The 18,609-nt window shown below is 39.6% G+C and overlaps 2 protein-coding genes and 1 long non-coding RNA gene across 10 annotated transcripts in view; 2 read left to right on the top strand and 1 right to left on the bottom strand.

The window, feature by feature from the left end:
- plce1 (phospholipase C, epsilon 1) overlaps nt 1-10,296 on the top strand; it is a 103,000-nt gene extending 92,704 nt beyond the window's left edge. For 5 of the 8 annotated variants that reach the window (XM_056365895.1, XM_056365898.1, XM_056365897.1 and 2 more), the window contains one exon: nt 6,105-10,296. In XM_056365895.1, the coding sequence (XP_056221870.1) occupies nt 6,105-6,298 (194 nt within the window). In that variant the 3' untranslated portion in view covers nt 6,299-10,296. The remainder of the gene's footprint in view (nt 1-6,104) is intronic. The other 3 variants (XM_056365901.1, XM_056365900.1, XM_056365899.1) reach the window with 1 other exon arrangement.
- On the top strand, nt 59-1,205 carry LOC130162247 (uncharacterized). The gene is made up of 3 exons (XR_008826256.1): nt 59-204; nt 837-906; nt 1,002-1,205. It is a non-coding gene; the product is annotated as an uncharacterized LOC130162247 (long non-coding RNA).
- A 3,375-nt stretch (nt 10,297-13,671) lies between the features above and the next one.
- Nucleotides 13,672-18,609, bottom strand: part of LOC130162246 (protocadherin-15-like) — a 162,871-nt gene continuing 157,933 nt past the window's right edge. The window contains exons 39-41 of the mRNA XM_056365903.1: nt 17,853-17,982; nt 15,145-16,887; nt 13,672-13,811 (exon numbers count right to left, since the gene is read on the bottom strand). Coding sequence (XP_056221878.1) covers nt 15,199-16,887; nt 17,853-17,982 — 1,819 coding nt within the window. The 3' untranslated portion in view covers nt 13,672-13,811; nt 15,145-15,198. The remainder of the gene's footprint in view (nt 13,812-15,144; nt 16,888-17,852; nt 17,983-18,609) is intronic.

The raw sequence follows: 18,609 nt of genomic DNA, 5'->3' as shown, positions 1-18,609 counted from the left end.
TGTGCCTGACCACGCCCCTCTCCGGAAGGGGCTGCCGTTCGGGCTTCTGGCACCGTGCTCCAATGTTTACGGTGACCGTGACCGGCAACCTGGCGTCGGTAGCGATTTGGTTCAACCACACAACTTTTATCCAGAATCTGAGCCAGAGGGAGAGGCTGCTGAAGAAGTTCAAACTCTACAACTGCAGCAGGACGTTTCTGAATGGTTGGTAACCAATTTTGTGTATTTTGACATTACATTTTGAGTTTGTTGATGAGTGCTGGCACACAGTTACTAACATGTAGCTAGGTAGTTAATGCTAACTGTTACTGTCTCGTCATTACTGGGAGCTCTTTTGGTAAATAAGCACTATTGTGAATAGTGTAATGTAGTTATCTGTCATGCCTCCTTAGATATACTTTTACAGTCTGAAAATGTTTGTTGTATGTGGACTGCTACAGGTGTTCAATGTCAGTACTAGTCAGATATTTTAATAGATGCTGACAAAGTAAATAATTTTTCTCCATGTTTTGAGCAGAGATGCTCATCATGACATCTTCCTTTATGTAGTAAATTTATTTTGTGTATTACAATGAAAGCTGTAAATCAGCATAAACATGTCTGACAGCAACAGTAATCTTTAGTCAAAGACTGAACTGTGCAGTTTTCTACACTACACTGTTGTCAAGCTCCACATTATATGCAATAAGTGACATGTTATAAATTACCTGTTATATGCACCTGATATGTAGCCAAGCTTACTTCTTACCCACCTTAGCTCCACTGTCTGTCAGTGTTTGAATTTCACAAGCTTTATATTTTGGTGAATGTTACCATTTTTTCTATATTTTAGATAGGTGCTCCTGTGGAAACTGTGCAACCATGCCCACAGAAGCTGAGAACATCTGCTGCTAGGAGATACCACAGGTAGCATTCTCACTGGACAAACTAATCACTAATTTGTTTTGATTACATTACATTTATAATCAACCATAGAATTTACCATTTGCAATTCACTGTAGGTTACCAGATGGCTATGGGAGATCGTGGAAGATTTACCATGTATGGTAGACCGTCCTGGGTTGGAGCCGCTCTGCCTCAATGTGTTCTGCCTGCAACATGTACCGCACTGACTATGGTCCTTTACGGTTGAGAGGAATACACCAGTACGTTTTGCTTCTTTGTTAAAACATAGTTTCAATCTAAATAAAAGATGTTAGACAGTCTTGTTTTACTTCAGTGCACATAATTTTACAATGGTAATAACACACCACAAATAGAGTAACACACCCTCAAATAAATTAGTTTAGCTGCTCTTTGATTTGTAAAGTTCTTCTATCAGCAGATAGTGTGCATATAATATATGAATTCAGAGGAGTCATTTCTTTAGTAACAATCAAGCATTTATTTACATCAAATGAGGCAGTTATAATCAGTGATGATGAAAAAACTGTAGGATTCACTGGATCCATATAAAAAATTGTGAGAGACAACATAGATATATGTTTGCAAGACTAAATGCCCTGTCCAGTTGTTTTAGTCAGTACAGGTATCTAGCCTATAGGAGCTTTGTGAGCTGGTGCTTCCTTGGTTGCAGAATCTGGGTCGTCATTCCAGCCTGCGTGGTCCTACGCATCCATGCCGTGTTTCCTGACGCCACAGGCCGGTATGTGGGTTTTAGACTGGCCCATGATAGAACCGGGACACAGAGCTGGATATGACCTCTTCCTTCTCAGGCCGCTCGAACTGTGCAGTGAGGTCCTCTGGGATGGGGATGGCCAAAGCAGCTTCTGTGTATGGTCCCAGGTCACAAAGACTTTTTCAAATATGAGGTCCACCACATTCCCTGTTTGATAAAACACAAAAGATTTTTTTTACATTTTTCACTTTTTTTTTTTTTTTTTTTTACAAAACAATGACTGAGTCTGTTTCTAACTACCTCCTGACATTTTCTTTACTGTATTTTGTTATTGATGGAACTGTCATAACATTATATGTGCAATACTTAATACAATGTGTACAAAACATTTTTTGGTTGAAAAATAAAATAATATAACACTTATAGAATGTCGCCTCAGTCTTAACTGGTGTAGCTCTGCATTCTCCCTTCATGGCTTTTGGAAATTGGACCTTGAACAGTGGTTCACCTTCTTTTGTTTGGGCTTGTGGTCGGTCAGCATTTTCATTGTAGTACATGGCAGCCAGGTGACAGATGATGACAGAAACCTTAGCCTACACACTCTCACAAGTTCTAAGTAACCACAGCTTCATTTACCTGCACATTATTCCAAGACTGATAAATGACTGTTAGGTTTATCAAAAGTAGATGCACTTCAGATGGCTACAGACCTGTACTTCTGATGTGAGGCTGAAGATCTTCAAGGATAACTGTGTGCCTGCAGTGGGTCAGTCTGGCATGCAACATCCCTTGTTGCAGGAAGCTGTATAGATGGCCTGAACAGAGGAAACAGAGGTTACACCAACATCTCCTCAAATGTGTAGTTATGGCAACAGCTGCAAACAGTGCAAGAATGATAACAGATGCTCTCAATTATGTGTAAACTGGGTTGTCAATAGCTTGTAAATGCTGCAAATAGCTCATTATATGTGCAAGATGCAAAAAATGTGTATTATAGACTATCCCCTTGGACATATCCCCTTAACTCTGCGCTTATCTAGATATTCCCTACAGGCACTGTATCTGTGAACATGATATAAACGTTAAAACGGCCGTTATAAGGCATGACTCTCAATAATAACTTTCACAGCACTAATAAACAAGCCCGGACACCTATGCTAATCAGTACAAAGCCTATTTTTAGTCCGAATTTTACCGGCTTGACTTTACAGACAGCTAAAACGCCTTTAAAATATAATACATTTAACAGGGTGGCTCTAATCAATGTCACACGGCGATACCAAGCAGAAGAGTTACATACAATCTGTACCCCGCTATACCAGCTGCGTGTCGACGACGCTAAACGTTAGCCACGTTAGCTGCCATGCTAACAACACACGCAACAGGCTCTCGTGAACAAACAGTAAAGCAACATAAAATGGTAAAACTTACAGCTCCGAAGTTCAAAGTTGGGTCACAGACAGTCGGTACTGATCCAAGCTTTATCTTGAGACTTGTAGGAAATCCTGCGTTGTCCTGGCCCTCGTTGAGAAAGCAGTCCGAGGTGAAATGGTTAGCACACGTACAACACTTTCGGAGTTGGAGCGGGAACATTTCCATCAAAAATAAAATTAATCCACTGGGTCTTCAGATCCTCGGGCGTAGGGATTAAAAAAAGACTTCTGTGTTGGTTTGTGCAGCCAACAACAAAGCAACTACTGTGTTTCGCTCGTACCTTCGACATTGTTCTAGCGAAAGCCGGTGTTCGCGAGGGAAGTAACGATACCGTCTGCAACACGGACTCAGAGGGCGGAACACACACCTAGCTCGGGGAGCGTCACCCATCCGGGGGGAGGTGGCATCGCCCTTCTTGACGTCACCAGGGGCGAATCTCCATTTCGCTCGTTTGAGCACACATTTCTTGAAAGGTGGAGAAAGCAAAAGACGGAGAGGATGGACTTTTCTCATGTTTGGGGGGTCCGTAGACACGCCAGGGACACATACTACTGATAGAAAACCATGGAAAAGTGCATTTTGCATAATAGGTCCCCTTTAATATACTATGACATTTTTATGACCTTTTATGCCTTATTATACTATTACATTTTTATTCCTCACTATACTATGACTTTTTTATGACCTTTTATCCCTTACTATACTATGACATTTTTATCACGTTTTTATGCTTTGCTATACTATGACTTTTTATGCCTTTTTATCTCTAACTAAACTATAATGTTTTTTTGACTTTTTATGCCTTACTATACTATGACATATTTATGACTTTTTATGCCTTACTATACTATGACTTTTTTATGACCTTTTATGTCTTACTATACTATTACATTTTTATTCCTCACTATATTATGTCGTTTTTATGACTTTTTATGCCTTACTATACTATGACTTTTTTATGACCTTTTATCCCTTACTATACTATGACATTTTTATCACTTTTTTATCCCTTACTATACCATGACTTTTTTTTAACCTTTTATGCCTTACTATACCATGACATATTTACGACTTTTTATGCCTTAATATACTATGACATTTTTATGACCTTTTATGCCTTACTATACTATTACATTTTTATTCCTCACTATATTATGTCGTTTTTATGACTTTTTATGCCTTACTATACTATGACTTTTTTATGACCTTTTATCCCTTACTATACTATGACATTTTTATCACTTTTTTATGCTTTGCTATACTATGACTTTTTATGCCTTTTTATCTCTAACTAAACTATAATGTGTTTATGACTTTTTCTGCCTTGCTATAGTATAACATTTTTATGACTTTTCATGCTTTCATACCCAATGACGTTTTTATGACTTTTTATGCCTTGCTTTCCTATGACGTTTTTATGAATTTTTATGTCTGGCTATACTATGATGTTTGTATGCCTTGCTATACTATGTCGTTTTTCTGCTTTACTATACTATGACTTTTTTATGATGCTTTTTTCCTTACTATAGTATGTCGTTTTTATGACTTTTAATGCCTTCGTATACTATGACGTTTTTATGACTTTTTGTGCCTAACTATAAACACTATCAAAGAGGACAGTTTTAAGCCTGATCTTAAATTTAGAGAAGGTGTCTGCCTCCCAAACCCAGACTGGGAGCTGGTTCCAACATATAGGAGCATGAGAGCTGAAGGCTCTACCTCCCATTCTAGTCTTAGAAACTCTAGGAACCAGAAGTAGACCTGCATTTTGAGAGTTGAGTGTTCTGTTAGGATAATAGGGAACTGTGAGCTCTTTGAGATATGAATGTGAAGAGATGTGATCTCTTTTCCTAGTTCCTAGTTAACTTGCAACTCCATTGCTCTAGTATACTGTGACTTTTTTATGCCTTACCATACTATGATCTGTTCTGTTCTCATGCAGCTCTTCAGCCCAACAAAGTAAAAAAAAAAGAAAAATTAGAAGCAGAAAAAGAAAATGCAGTAATCCAATTTGCAATTTCGTTTTCACATACTCATTGGCACTCTATGACCGTATTGAAATGAAAATTGAAAAGCTGTTGACAATTAATTTTGAAGGACTTAACCTGCTCTACAGTGACAATATTCAAATACAATAAGCAAACAGTGCCCACAGTCCATTGCATTTACATTTACACATAACTATGCTCTTTTGGGGTCAAAATGAAAATGAAAATGCATTCTGCCAGTCCTTTCATCAAGGCTGTCAGTTAGGATGTCACGTCCTTGCCACTTGTTTGTCTTTCTGGGACAGTGGCAGCTGCTTGTTTTACCAGGACATAAACCACTGTGATATGCAGTATTTAGTAGTTAATGTTAGCTTAGCCTACATATTAACAATGAAGAATAAAATTGCAATATGTGATTGCAATACATTCTTAACAAAACAAATATCAACACCTACAGCTACACTATCAAAGACACAAATCCACAAGTGTAGAATTGAGATCCACAAATGCTTTTTTGCTTCACATATAGATTAAAATTGATTCACAAATGTCTGTTTGAAAGTTGTAAATGTAAGGAAGATATTCATAAATGCTTTTAATTTATTTGTAAATTAACTGAATGTATTTAGAGATATTTTTTTTTTTGTATTTGTGGAAGATGTTTTATGTTTACATTACACATTTCTGCACGGATTGTCAAACTGTTCACACAAATAACATTTAAACAAATCTACCTCCATAAGGGGGAAACTCAGGACAACAGGAATATGAAACAAAGTATGACCTACATTTGCAATTTACTTCAAAGTCTGTTTACAAATCAATGAATTGTCCACTCCCATACATTCTAATATTTAGTGGCAACATTTCATCCCTTTTATAACAGATGGTTTCACTTTGCAGTGTGGCAACAATTCATCATGGTTGTGATTCTACGAAGTGCTGTGTTGTGTTTTCGATACTTCAGTCTAGTGCCTCTGTGTTTCTATAAACTCACTGGTGTTTTATTCAAGTAAAAACAATATGAACAGAAACTATGAAAATAAATCATGTGTCTTCTGCAGGGTATCTGTCTGCAGCTGCAGGTCTGAAGGCGTGGGTGGCAGAGGGCAGGGTGGGAGCAGGAAGGTTCCTACAGGCCACCTCCTCCCCCTCTTCTTTTAGGGGACACCTCCAACCTGTCCATCTGCCCACCTCCTCTCTGACCCCCCTTGCCTGGAAGCTTCACCTCCTCAGGAACTGGAAGATCCACAAATGAAATCCAGAGAGTGAGACTTTGCGCTGACTACTTCTAAACTTGGAGGATTGCTCTTTGCAAGAGAGGCAAGGTGTTTGAGTGAGGGACCTGACACATTGTTGATACGCTCCTCTCCAAGTCTTGAAAGAGTCTGATCCTGCCTTGTGTTAGTTGAGCAAGTGGAGGACGGGATTCAACCCAAGCCCCATTGACAGGTTAGGTGACAGGGGTTGAGCTGCTTTGCTTGGTTGAGTGATGGACAGGACTTTCTGACTGGAAATCCCACCCAGCATCACTTTAGAGCAGTGACGGTCATGTGGGCAGCTCCGGCTCGTCTTGGTTTATTGGTTGCAGTGTGGCTCCATAGAGAGGCCACAGTGCCAAGGGCAGCTGCTGTTATTGAAATCATCTGGTACATGATCAGGGATACAAAAAAGCAAAAAAGTATTCCCTCTCTTACCAATGAATGGCAGGAATTTTTCAAAAAAAGAGAGCACTTCCCTGTGTCACATTAAAAGGATGAAAAGGTATGGGTTTGCTTTCAGATGTGCCAGTTTTTTTTTTAATCTCCAAAAGGTTATAGCAAATGATAAAAAAGGGGGGCTAGAGAATGGCCTCTGGATTGAATGATTTTAGTGAACCATATTTCTTCATTGAGGTGATTCAGGGAAAATTCAAATATGGCTCCATAAGAGATGAAACGGCCTGTGTGCTAGCACAGGGTAAGTTTATAAACTACTTCTTTTCTTTTTTTTCCTGGCATCACAAGAAGAAAGCACACAGCGGATGGGGGGGTGGGGGGGGTGTCTGCTAAGAGATGTAGAAGGAGAGATGTAGGAGAGTACGAGGGCCGAGGGGGTTGAAACGGTTTTCTTCTCTCCTTCTCAGGTATGGGCTCTTTTGGCTGAGGGCATTGTGAAGGAGGCTGACAAGCTGGCTTGTACGATTCTTTTCTTAATGTTCCAGTTTCACAGTACTGTAAGGGCACATTTTAGGGCAGTGCAGATTGTTGCCTCTTTCTGTGAGCAATGTCAAAGCGATATGACATATATTCTAACAGATATTCTGTGACGGAAGAAGCAAACGCTTTCTTGGACACTGTCGCTGCCCTAAAGGTGACAAAACAGCAGCATTTTAAGGCAGTGTAGACATTGCAATATTAATCTCTGTTGGTAAAGTGATCCTTCTATGTTGCAACACTGCCTTCAACTTTTGGTGATTTTGTAGCTGTATCTCTGACAATGATCTTCGGCTGGTTCCATAAGGGATTTTAGTGCTATCATCATTATCCACTAATCATTATTTCAACATCTTACCAACTGAATTCATTAATTGTTAGAAAATAAACATGATATATTAATAGTCATTTTGATTGAGGAATACTACCTGTAACTAAGTCTGTGCAACATTTTGATAGTAATACTGACATGATATCCCACAGTTACTTTTTTCAATAGAAAAACCCTTTTAATGTACTTAAGAAAAGAAGCAAAAGTTCTCAAATTCAAACCCATGTAAGCAGCTAAACAAGAACTGAACCTAAATATGATACAGTCTAAAATTGGCAAAGTTCGGATTTAAATTTAAATAAATAATCTGATCAAAGAATATGTAATTAAAATGAAAAATCTTATCAGACACTCGATTGTAGCTTTCATTATTTAACTGTTGGTACCAAAAAACATATTGAGGTTCAATACCCAGGCCTGAAAATGGAAAAATTATGATTTCAGACTTCTTTTCCTCTAGAGGGACACAGCCTAGTCTTCTGCAAACAGCATTTTGCACATTTTGTTTTCCTTGTTTCATTGTTTTCCTTCAGTGTTTTTGTGTAACTGTCTGATTAATGACAGAAAGGTGATTGTTACGAGATGGTCAAATGATCCATTCTTTTTTTCTTTTTTTTTTTATGATCCTAATATTTATTATTTTCAATTTTGGGCCAGTTGTGAATTTAGTTGTGAGGAAAGCACAAGATAAATATTCGGATAGTTTTTATAAATCTTTGTCAAAGTTTGTAGTCCGAGTCCAAACTTGAAATTCCCAACACAAAATTATTTTTAATAGAAGGATTTGCATTGAATTGAACTCCATTGGCCTAGATTTACTGTCCTTGATTTTGATTGCCTTATCTTTGTAGATTACTAGTATTGATTGATTGTCATTGATAATGATTGTAGAGTTTATTTCTACTCACTGTTCATTTCAATTTTCTTTCACAATGTTGTAAAACCTGAATATTTGGGGCCACCTTTCCCCTTTTTTTCTTTTTGATGTGTAACATTTCCATATTTTAAAAAATTTTGATTCAAGGTTTTTTTTTCTGGCGTTTCAGTTCAGATCTTCCCCTGGGTGTAGTTACAGCGATGACCACACTAATATTTTAAAATCTACAGTAAAATGTTTTAGGTCAACTGGTCTGACTCAAGTTCAAATTTACTGCACTGTAACTACACTTCCTGATATTAGAGACAAAATGATCATTAAATTCTCAAATTTATTCTGAAGAAAAGTGTTTTATGAGTTGTTTAACTAAAAACTCTCTGAGCCCACTCCTGCTAAAGCAATGGAGGGTTACAAATATATTATGCTTTTATCAAGAAGTCAATTTGCCTGTTTTTAACCCACATTCCAACCCTGACTGACTAAAATGATGCATTCACTGAAGCTTCCTCCAACCTGCAGACAGTACATATTCCTGTTAAAATGCAGGAGATAGTAAAAAGTATAATTTCATTCAAAATGTTGGACTTTAATTTTATAGGCATTTTTGGCAAATGTGGCCACACTCCAAAAAAGAATTTGACTTTCTGTCCTTTTTATTTTCATTTGTAAGTAAACCTTTGTTCTATGCCAAGTAATGATGTTTGAATTTTAGTGCAATAGTGAAGTTCTGGCACTTCAACTCTTTAGGTTTTATTGTCTACAAATTACTGACATGTTTTACTCCTTATTTTTTAACTCTAATTCCTTATTCCTGACCTTGATTCTTAAAATTTGTCAAAATTTAAATAATTCACGCACAAAGATGATCTTTTGTTTGTCATAAGGCAGCAGGATGATCCCTAAAGCTAACTGTAGCTATGGTAAATTGGTGATCCCAGAAACCACAACTCTCTGTTATTGACCATTCAGCCGATAGGTACAGTCGTCACTGTTAATCCTTTCAGGCTTTTATTATAAATGAAACATGTAGAAATGTCATTACACACAGAAAAAAATATCGTATTTTAGAACCTGGTTATTACCTACAGCTACCATGCTGGATAACAGTGATATAACTATGTGAAATCCACACTGACTTTGAACAGGAAGGGACATTTTCTGTTGAATTGTACTTTTATGATCCATCTGCTTCATCATGTCATCACATATTGTTTTCTTTCTTTCTAATTTGTAGACCTCATTTCTGAATGTAACATTTCTTAACCTGAGACAAATGTGTGTTTCGATGTTATTTATTTTAATGTGAAGCCCTGGTTGGCATTAATCTCGCGTTGTTTATGTATAATTTCCTGTAAGTAGTTTTAAGTGTTTTTTTTTTTTATTTATTGCAATATGAGAGAAGATAAACTCTGAACTGCCCTAACTTTACTCAAACGTATTTAGATATGTAAGAAAATATTTTACTTTATGTGTAAAATATTCAGTATAGTATTCATATTTCTGGCATGTTATTCTGCAGTACACAGCAGCATCTTTTAATGCCTTTTATCTTGTGAATTTTTCATAAATGTGGACAAAAGCTGACAATTTCAAAGTTTGTTAAATAATTTTTTGATGATTTTGGTGTATTCATTATATCCACTGAATATGACACATTTGCTGACTGTGGGCTATGTTTTATTTTTAGCACTCTGTTGTTTCCATGAGATGTGCAGTATACCCTTTAACATCCACTATCCATGTAATGATGTGGCTGTCTGGTGAACATTTGTCTATTTACTTGAATTTTTAAATGGATGATAATTGGTGGATTTGTTATATACCAGGATCATAATAAAACTACAAATACTTAACTGTGTTGCATATCAGAGTGTCTGTAAGTGTGTGTGTGTGTGTGTGTGTGTGAAAGAGAGAGAGAGAGAGATCGATCGATCGATCGATCAACTCATCTACTATTAGCATATAAAGAAGCAAGTGTGACAATGTTGACGAACTACACCATAAAAGTGCTCTTACAAAACAACTACAAAACTACTACCAACGACACACCATTTGTAGTCATTTTTGTGTCTCAGTCAATAAATATATATATAGAGCTGGGGAGCCTTGTACTGGTGTCTGCCCAGGGGCTTGTCTCATAATCTGTCCATCCCGTTAGGACTAATTTTATATATCATATAAAACACATATATTTCATTCTACATTTACTTTTTCAAGTAATTATTTATATCCATTGTCAGGAAAATGTCGATGTTGCGACTTCACACTACAACATTTTTATCTTTGGGTTTGGGTAAGACATCAAGTCACTGCAAGTCAGAAGTCACTGGTGTTAAAGTCAAGTCAGTTTATGAGTTGTTACCAGATTCATGTCTGGAGTCCAAGTCATGTGATGTGAGTCCACACCTGAAAGCTGCTTCACTTTCAGGGTCCTGGTGTTGTGCATGGTGGCTCACTGACACCCTGTCATGGCTTAGTGGGAGACTTGAACAGAGCAGACCATTGTCAATAACACATGAGCTTTACAATGACAAGTCAAAATGTCTGCTGTGAAAAAAGGCAGTTTCATACAAATGTAAATAAGTGGTGATTAGCAGGGAATGTTTGCAGCTCTTCATTTCTTATCTGGTGCATTAATGACACCATGTGACCTGCTTAAACAAAATAAAGGAAACATATACAGTGTGCAACTGTATCTGTACATTTGCTCGAAATGAATATGTGCTTTTAACTTTGCATTTAGGATGAAACACACATAATAACTCAGCTTTGTTTTTTGGGTGAAATGCCCCTTTTAACATCATTGCAGCCACTAATCAAATCTTTTGCGCCTGTGTCATAGATTAATGAGCCGAGTTCAGTCTGTCTTTTCCTCTAATAAAGCACAGTGGGTTCGGGAATCAGCGACATAATCAGCTCATTTAGTTGAATCAATAACAGCGTCTTGGACGTGCCCTTCCTTCCAGAAACTGTTTAAAATACTGCTCTCCGGTACAGTCTGCTAATTCCGGTTAATAAGGAGCACTCAGTTTCAAATATCACCACCGGTATGGCACCCTCTGTTGAGTTCCTTAATGCAAAATTATGCAGTCATCAAATTAAATGTGAGAGTTTTAAAACTTGGTTAATTCCACAGCTTAATGGTCCGGTTTCTTTCAGACTTCAAATAAAACAATTCACTGTAATGTGGTTCACAATTAAAAAGTTCCCTCACCTTTATCGCAATGAACTTTGATAAGGGAGAAGGATCCATGTGCTCTGTTGAATACATCTCTCAGGAATCCAGTAGAATTAGGGAATTAAAAAATAATCTCTTCATTCCAAGCAGTATCTGTTTAATTAAAACAAGATGCAAATATCTTGTACTTTTCTGAATCTCACAGCTTTTTAATCAAGTTAAAACTTTAATCTGACAAACACGAAGTGATGGATAACACCTCACATCCAGTATTGACTGGATTTTTTGTAAGAAACTCATTTAATCTTGCCTTAAACATAGCATTTCAGAATGAGCCTCAAAATCAGGATATTCCATAATTTAAAGTGATCAATATGGCATTTTCAAGTTTCCAATAAAGCCAAAGCTTCCATATTGAGTGAAGCATCAATGCAAAATTTGTGCAAGAGGAAAAAATATTGGTGGGCTTGTGGAAACAACGATATGATAGATGTAATATATCTTCCATACATTAAAGGAGTAGTTCAACATTTTGGGAAATATGCTTATTTGCTTTCTCAAGAGATAACAAGATCAATACCAATCTTGTTACTGATAGCAGATACAATCAGGTGCACTGACCACATACATATAAAATGACCAATGACAAGGTTTCTTTTGGTGGAGCTACGCCTATACCCCATTTGACATTTAGTCACACACCTTGCAACAGTCACATCTTAGTTGGAGAGGAGACATTAACTCAGAGCCAATTTAGCCAAACTCCACGTTTCAATGGATGAAATTGTTTTTTTTATTTGGATAAAGTTTGCCAAGCAACTTGACAAAGGATAAAAAGGCAAGTTTGAACAATACAAGACTTCATGTGTCAATGAAAAGTGTCAGGCAAATTCAAGATGAGTCGCACCAGTAGCTGTTAATACTGAATGAAACAAAGTGCAGTCCCATACAGAGACACCTGTCGCTTAAAGGGCCATAGAAAGTTCAAAACTTTTTCCTAACGTTCGCTTCATTATCTCTTAGCAAAGTAGAAATATAACAAGTCCTCTCATTCTTGGTCAAGTTTTGTGAAAGTATTTGCAGCTCTGAGATCAGTTGGGCTGAAGGGATGCTCTGATTGGACTCTTTAGAAGTTACAAAACAGACATTTTAATGAGTAAACTGCAGAAATAACCCATTAGATGCCAAGTTACTTCTTAATTTTTATCATCCTTCTCTCTGAACTGGAAACAAAAATAAATGAAATTCTTTTAATAGATACATGAAGAATATTAACTTACCGATCTCTTAATTAGCTTTCTCTTAATTGGATTGGAGCATCCCCATTAGATCCACAACTAATGAACAGAAATGATGTCTGAACGCTTTAATGATCCTGGCATTAAGGAACGAGCACAGTGGCGTCAGCATCAGTCAGAGTTTGGTCATGGGTATGTGAAGGCTGTTCCACGGGCCCATCCATAATTCCTCCTCATCCGATTGCGTTCTGTCACTCGGGCACTCCAACGGCTCCCTCATAACGAGTCCATCGTCGTCTTCTTCATTGCTGTCGTCTACTTTCGACTCTCTCTCTCCTTCTTTCAACTCATCTCTCTCCTCTGTGCTCTGAGGCTGCTGCTCTGTGCCGCCCTGTGCCGCTTTCAGCAGGTTTGATTTGGACGCTGCACTCTCAGGGCCCGTGTTGCTGGTGCTGGTTGACCCTAAAGAAACGCTGGATTGTCGAGTGTTAAACACATTCAGCATTTTATTGTTGTCCGTGTTAGAGAAAGAGGACGTGGCCGTCGCAGACGTGGCCATTCCCGAGCTTTGGAATGTGCGCAGCGTGTTGCAACCACCGTCTGCTGCTGTTCTGGGGTTGTTCAGGGGTACTCTTTCCTCCAACGTGGCAGCCATTTTGTCTAGTTTTTTAAAGTGCTTTGCCAGCCGTGAGCTGAAGATGGGGGAGGTGAGTTTGAGGTTGTTGTTCGTAGTGGTGTGTGCGTGTATGGGACCTGTGGCGTTTACTGAACGTCGGGTGCGGATGATGGAGCCATTCTGGGCCATGTAGATGCTTCCGTTCACGTTAGCATGGCTGTTGAGGGTGGTGGGTAAGCGGGTGCGTTGGGTTTCCGGCATGCTGTCCTCACCAGTGGAGCTGGTCTCGTATTCTCGGTCCACCACCAACTTGACCCGACGTTTTCTACTGCCATGCTGGAAAAACACACAAATAATTTGGCATTAAACCACGGATAGTTGAGAGATTTCATCAATGTTCCCTAAATGGAGTTTCACTGGTATGGGCTAACCTGGCCGAGGCTAGCTGGTTTGTTGGCTAACTTCACTAGAAAAAAGGAAATAATAGAAATGGAAGCAAAACGTAAAAATAACTTCTTTGAACATAGGTTTCCTAATGACTCGTCTTTAACTTGAAGGCTAGCTTCACATTTTCGGTCTTTCTTAACACAAGATTCACAATACACATTTTTGAAGTTTAGCTGAAGCTAATGTTTATGTTTATGTTGTGTGAGGGTAGAAAGGACTAGGTTTCTACAGCCATGCAGTTAGCTCTGTGAGGCTGTACTATGGCACAGCAGTGATTGGAGATAAATGCCAACATGAGCATGTTAACATGCTCACAATGACAACTAACACACTGATGTTAAGCAGGTACTATGTAACATTTACAATGTGCACAATCTTAGTTTAGCATGCTAATATTTGCTAATTTGCACTGCAAACACACTCACACTGCAAACAAACTACACAACAAAGACAATAAGTGCAACAGAGTTTACTCCCGATTTTTGGTTGTAACTCTTTATAAAATAAAACACTATGTAACCGTTAAACCTATGCTCAGTTAGGTCAGAGCAAACACTGCTGTGCACACACACACAAACACACTTTGGAAGAAGAAAAGGGCTGCTGTGAAAATAACTGACCTGTGATTGCACAACATAACCCTCAGATTTTCCATTTAACCTCCATAGTGTGGAAGAAAGAACCCGTTCATCATTATAGAGAAAACATATTTCTCCCACTGCATATAACAGGTACTAGAAGAACTGACTGACACAGGGAGAATGATAGACACAGAAAAGAAATGATTAATGAGAAAAGCTTGAGTGAACCTTAGGTGCAACAAAGAGAGGTCAGTGAATAACAATCTCTGAGCTGCAGCAGCAGAGAAATAAGCAGCTGGAGGTGGAGTTTTCACAAAAGGAAAATGAGACCAGTCAGCCCAGGAGAAAAACTACCAGAGAAGACCTGCCAAAGATTTCAAGAGTATCAGAGCTGTTATAAAAGAAGACGAGACAGACGAAGAAGAGCGAGAGAAGATAGGCTGATTGGAAAAAGGGGATTAAAAACAGAAGGTAAAAACACAGAAAGAGATACTGTGTGAGGGCAGCAGAGGACATGCAGGCAATTTACACTCCTGTGAGTGTAAATCACACCAAACAAGAAAAAGAGAGAGATTACAGTAATAAATTCCACTCAGGTAATGACTGCACTCCCAATCCAGGCATTTTCACCAAGATCTTACTCAGTGGCAAAGAATTTAATCATGGGGAGGGGGGGCTCAGTCCTCATCTGCATTTCAATCAGCCGACTCATTTTCCAAATCCCCCACTTCTTCCTTCTGGTTTCCTTCCCCCACAAGGCTGCTGCTCTTCTCCTCCTCCTCTTCGGCGTCCTCGATGGTGGGTGACAAGTCGTCCGAGGTGTCGATCACGCCCGAGCTGATATCTAATTGGTTGTGGCTGGAAACTCGCCTACTCGATGACAACTTCCGCGATCCAAGACTTTTCCCATCTTCCTCCTCCTCCTCTCCTGATTCCTCATCTTCCTCACTCTGCTCCTCGCTCTCTTCCTCTATTGTTTCATGTGAAGAAAGTGGGTGTCTAGAAGTTCTGGGCCTAGAACTAGAAACTGTAGAACCCGAATATCTTGAACTTTTAGAGACATTGCTGCTGTTTCTATCTGACTCATTGCAGCTGCTCCTTCCTCTCCGTCTGCTCATGCTTTCTTTCTTTAAATTGGCACGACCACTTCTACTTTTACTACTAATGCTTTCACTACTTGTGGAACTGTTACTAACCCTACCCTTTGAGTGTTTTCTGCTCGACTCTTTCCCCTCATCCTCACTCTCTAACCCTGACTCCTTCTCTGACCCCTCTCCCTCTTGGCTTTCACTCTCCAGCTCTCTGTCTGTGTTAGGAGTTCCCTCCTCCTTTTCTGCTCCTGAGTCAGACTCATTTTTTTCTGTTTCTGTATCAGATTCGGTCTTATCGTGCCCGGCTGTGACAGATGATGTGGGGCTACTTGCATTGGAGAGACTAAACTCTGAGTCCTTGCTGCCACTTGCTGTTTCAGAATCGCTGTCATGAAATATTTTTCCTCTCTTCCACCATCCCTCAATGGAACTATCTTCCTCTCCTAACTCCCACCTCCTCCTTTCCTCCTCTGTGGCTCTCTCTGACACTGATGCAGAAACACTCATATCTCCTATGGAGCTATACATCTTCCTGCTGTTCTTCTCTCCCCTATCCAAGCTTTTTCCATCACTCCACTGCTCGTCTCCCACCCTGGCGGGTCGCTGGAGCCTTCTGGCGAGGGAGATAAGACTGAGGGCCTCACTCATCTTTTGTTTTACTGGCAGGGTTTTGCTGGCTTCAAGGGACGTCTGGAAGTAGCTCCCATTGATGACCATGCCACCGTCCAGGCTGAAAGACCGGCCAGAGGACGACAAGCCAGGGAGTTCTCCCCTGTGCTCTCCTCCAAAAGCATTTCTCATCCCATTGTTTCCCATTGTCACACCACCTCTGTTGCTTCTCCCCCATGTTTCCATTTCTCCTCTACCTCCTCTTTCTCTCCCTCTTTCTGTTGATTCATCTCTTCCTCCTCCTTTGTTTTCTCTTTTCCCTGCCTCCCCTCTCTCAAACCCTTTCCCCAGGCCTTCCTCTTTTCTTTCTTCCAGCCTTTCTCTACCTCCACCCCCCACTTCCAGCGGTCCAATTCTGGCTTTGTTCCATGGTGGGTGGATGGCAGGAGGCTGCCCAGATGTTTTGCTCTCTTTGGTCAGCAGTGTGCTGACTCTCATCATGGCTTTCAACCTGGCGGCCGCACTCGAGCCCTTGGCCTTTGTGTTTATGGTCGTAGCAACCGCCAATGGTTGTTTTTTATCGCCCTCACTTCTGGGGTCTCCTGGGTTCTTTCTTGGTGGAGGACGGGGCTGGAAGTTAGCAGGGTGTGGGGCTAATCTACTTCCTCGAAACTGTCTCCTCACCTGATGATATTAGTCCAAAACCAAATAAGAACATTTAGCAAATGGTCAAATATCTGCAAAAATCATCAGCATTAATGTCAACAATATTAATAGGAGCTGGCTTTGACCTTGTACCTCATATTCTTCCACAGGAGAAATGCTACCACTAACACGAACCTTCACTGACTCTAGTACTATGAAATCTTGCATGATAAGAATACGTAAATAACTTTTCTGTCATTGGAGAGTATACATCTTAAACCTGCAGTGTAGAAGTTTTCTCTCTCAACCTTCTGGCAGTGAGAATAATTAAACAAAAATTATCAACGTCTTTTCCTTTTTTAGACTGTAACCCTTTCTCTAAACAGTTTTTTATCTGGTGGATCAGAAACCTTTCTTGGAGGCCTACGTTTTTCCACCATAGGCTCCGCCATACTTGCAGTTACTGTAGCCTACTCTGTCTCCATCGCTACAGTTGCTCCCCGCATCAACTATGGCAAACCAATGTGCAATGTGTGCAATGCTTCCGGACACCAGATGCTTGATTTAAAACTGGTATACTGTGAATTACAGAGAGATTTACCTGCTTATTGATAGGGTTAATCAGCATTGTGTGAAGTTGTTTCTCAAGGACTTGAATAATTTATTTTGTAAAAGTCCTGCACTCCCGCTTTAAACTTTAAACTATCGGAAATACACACATTTGTTCTCTTGCAGAGAGTTAGAAAACAAGATAATTAGTAAGCTTTGGATTTGTTGGTAGGTGGCTGTAGTTTCCTGGGCATGAGAGTGATATTCATCTTCTTAACTAACTCCTGGCAACAAAATGCTTAACTGTTCCCAACCTGATAATTTTTACTATATATGCCGGATTTCATTGAAAGGTTTAGTGATCAAAAATACATTAAAATTAGGTGGACCACCCCCAAGGAAGGTGGGTGTTGAATGGTTAGTGACGGTTTGTGTTCTGTTTCTACAGTGTTTACCTCTCCGTCAGACTCCTGTGGGCTGTAGTAGTAGCTGCCGTCGTCATCGACAACAACTTCTCCATATTCATCGTAGAGGCCGGAGGGTGAGATCAACTTCCTGCGACTTCCGTACTGAGGAAGGTCATACCTGTACCAAGTGACGGAGGGAGAAAAAGAAATACGTACAGAGCATTACAGATGAGCAATAACCAAGAAGAGGCTGTGCAGAGCAGAAAAATGATTTTGTGTTAAAATAAATAAATAATCAGAAGCTGTGGTACTGGATAACAACCTCTGCCAATCATAAGTGAAGACATGAGAAAAACTTGCTTTACAAACAAAACCGCACGTGGCTAATGCTTTCCCATAACCACTTAAAGACACACCACGCAGGACAACACTGTGGTCCACTCCAATGATGAGCAGTGTCTAATGATTCCTTAGCAGAGCTGCTTTAATCACAAAAGGAGCATTTTGTTGCCAGTAGACATTTTGTTAGCAGAAAACACTGGAATCGATTTTCTTCCCCTTTGTCTCTTTTTGTTGCCTGTTGCCGGGAGCGCTGCCTGGCTCAACCGGCCAAGAAACTGTGTTGTGCATCATCACTTGGGCTCTGTGCCCTGCAGCAAGCAACTCAGAGAGCCAGTGGGTCAAAAAACATATCTTTTCAAATGCTTTTCTGGAAACAATATGTCCCAGAGTGATTAAAGTAACAAATCTGCTGGTAGTCCTTTGGCTTCCCTCCATAACAGAGTTGTACAGAAAAGTTGCCTTG

The sequence above is a fragment of the Seriola aureovittata genome, chromosome 21 (assembly GCF_021018895.1).
Source record: "Seriola aureovittata isolate HTS-2021-v1 ecotype China chromosome 21, ASM2101889v1, whole genome shotgun sequence".
NCBI lineage: Eukaryota > Metazoa > Chordata > Actinopteri > Carangiformes > Carangidae > Seriola > Seriola aureovittata.
This window is presented reverse-complemented; position numbering and strand designations above follow the sequence as displayed.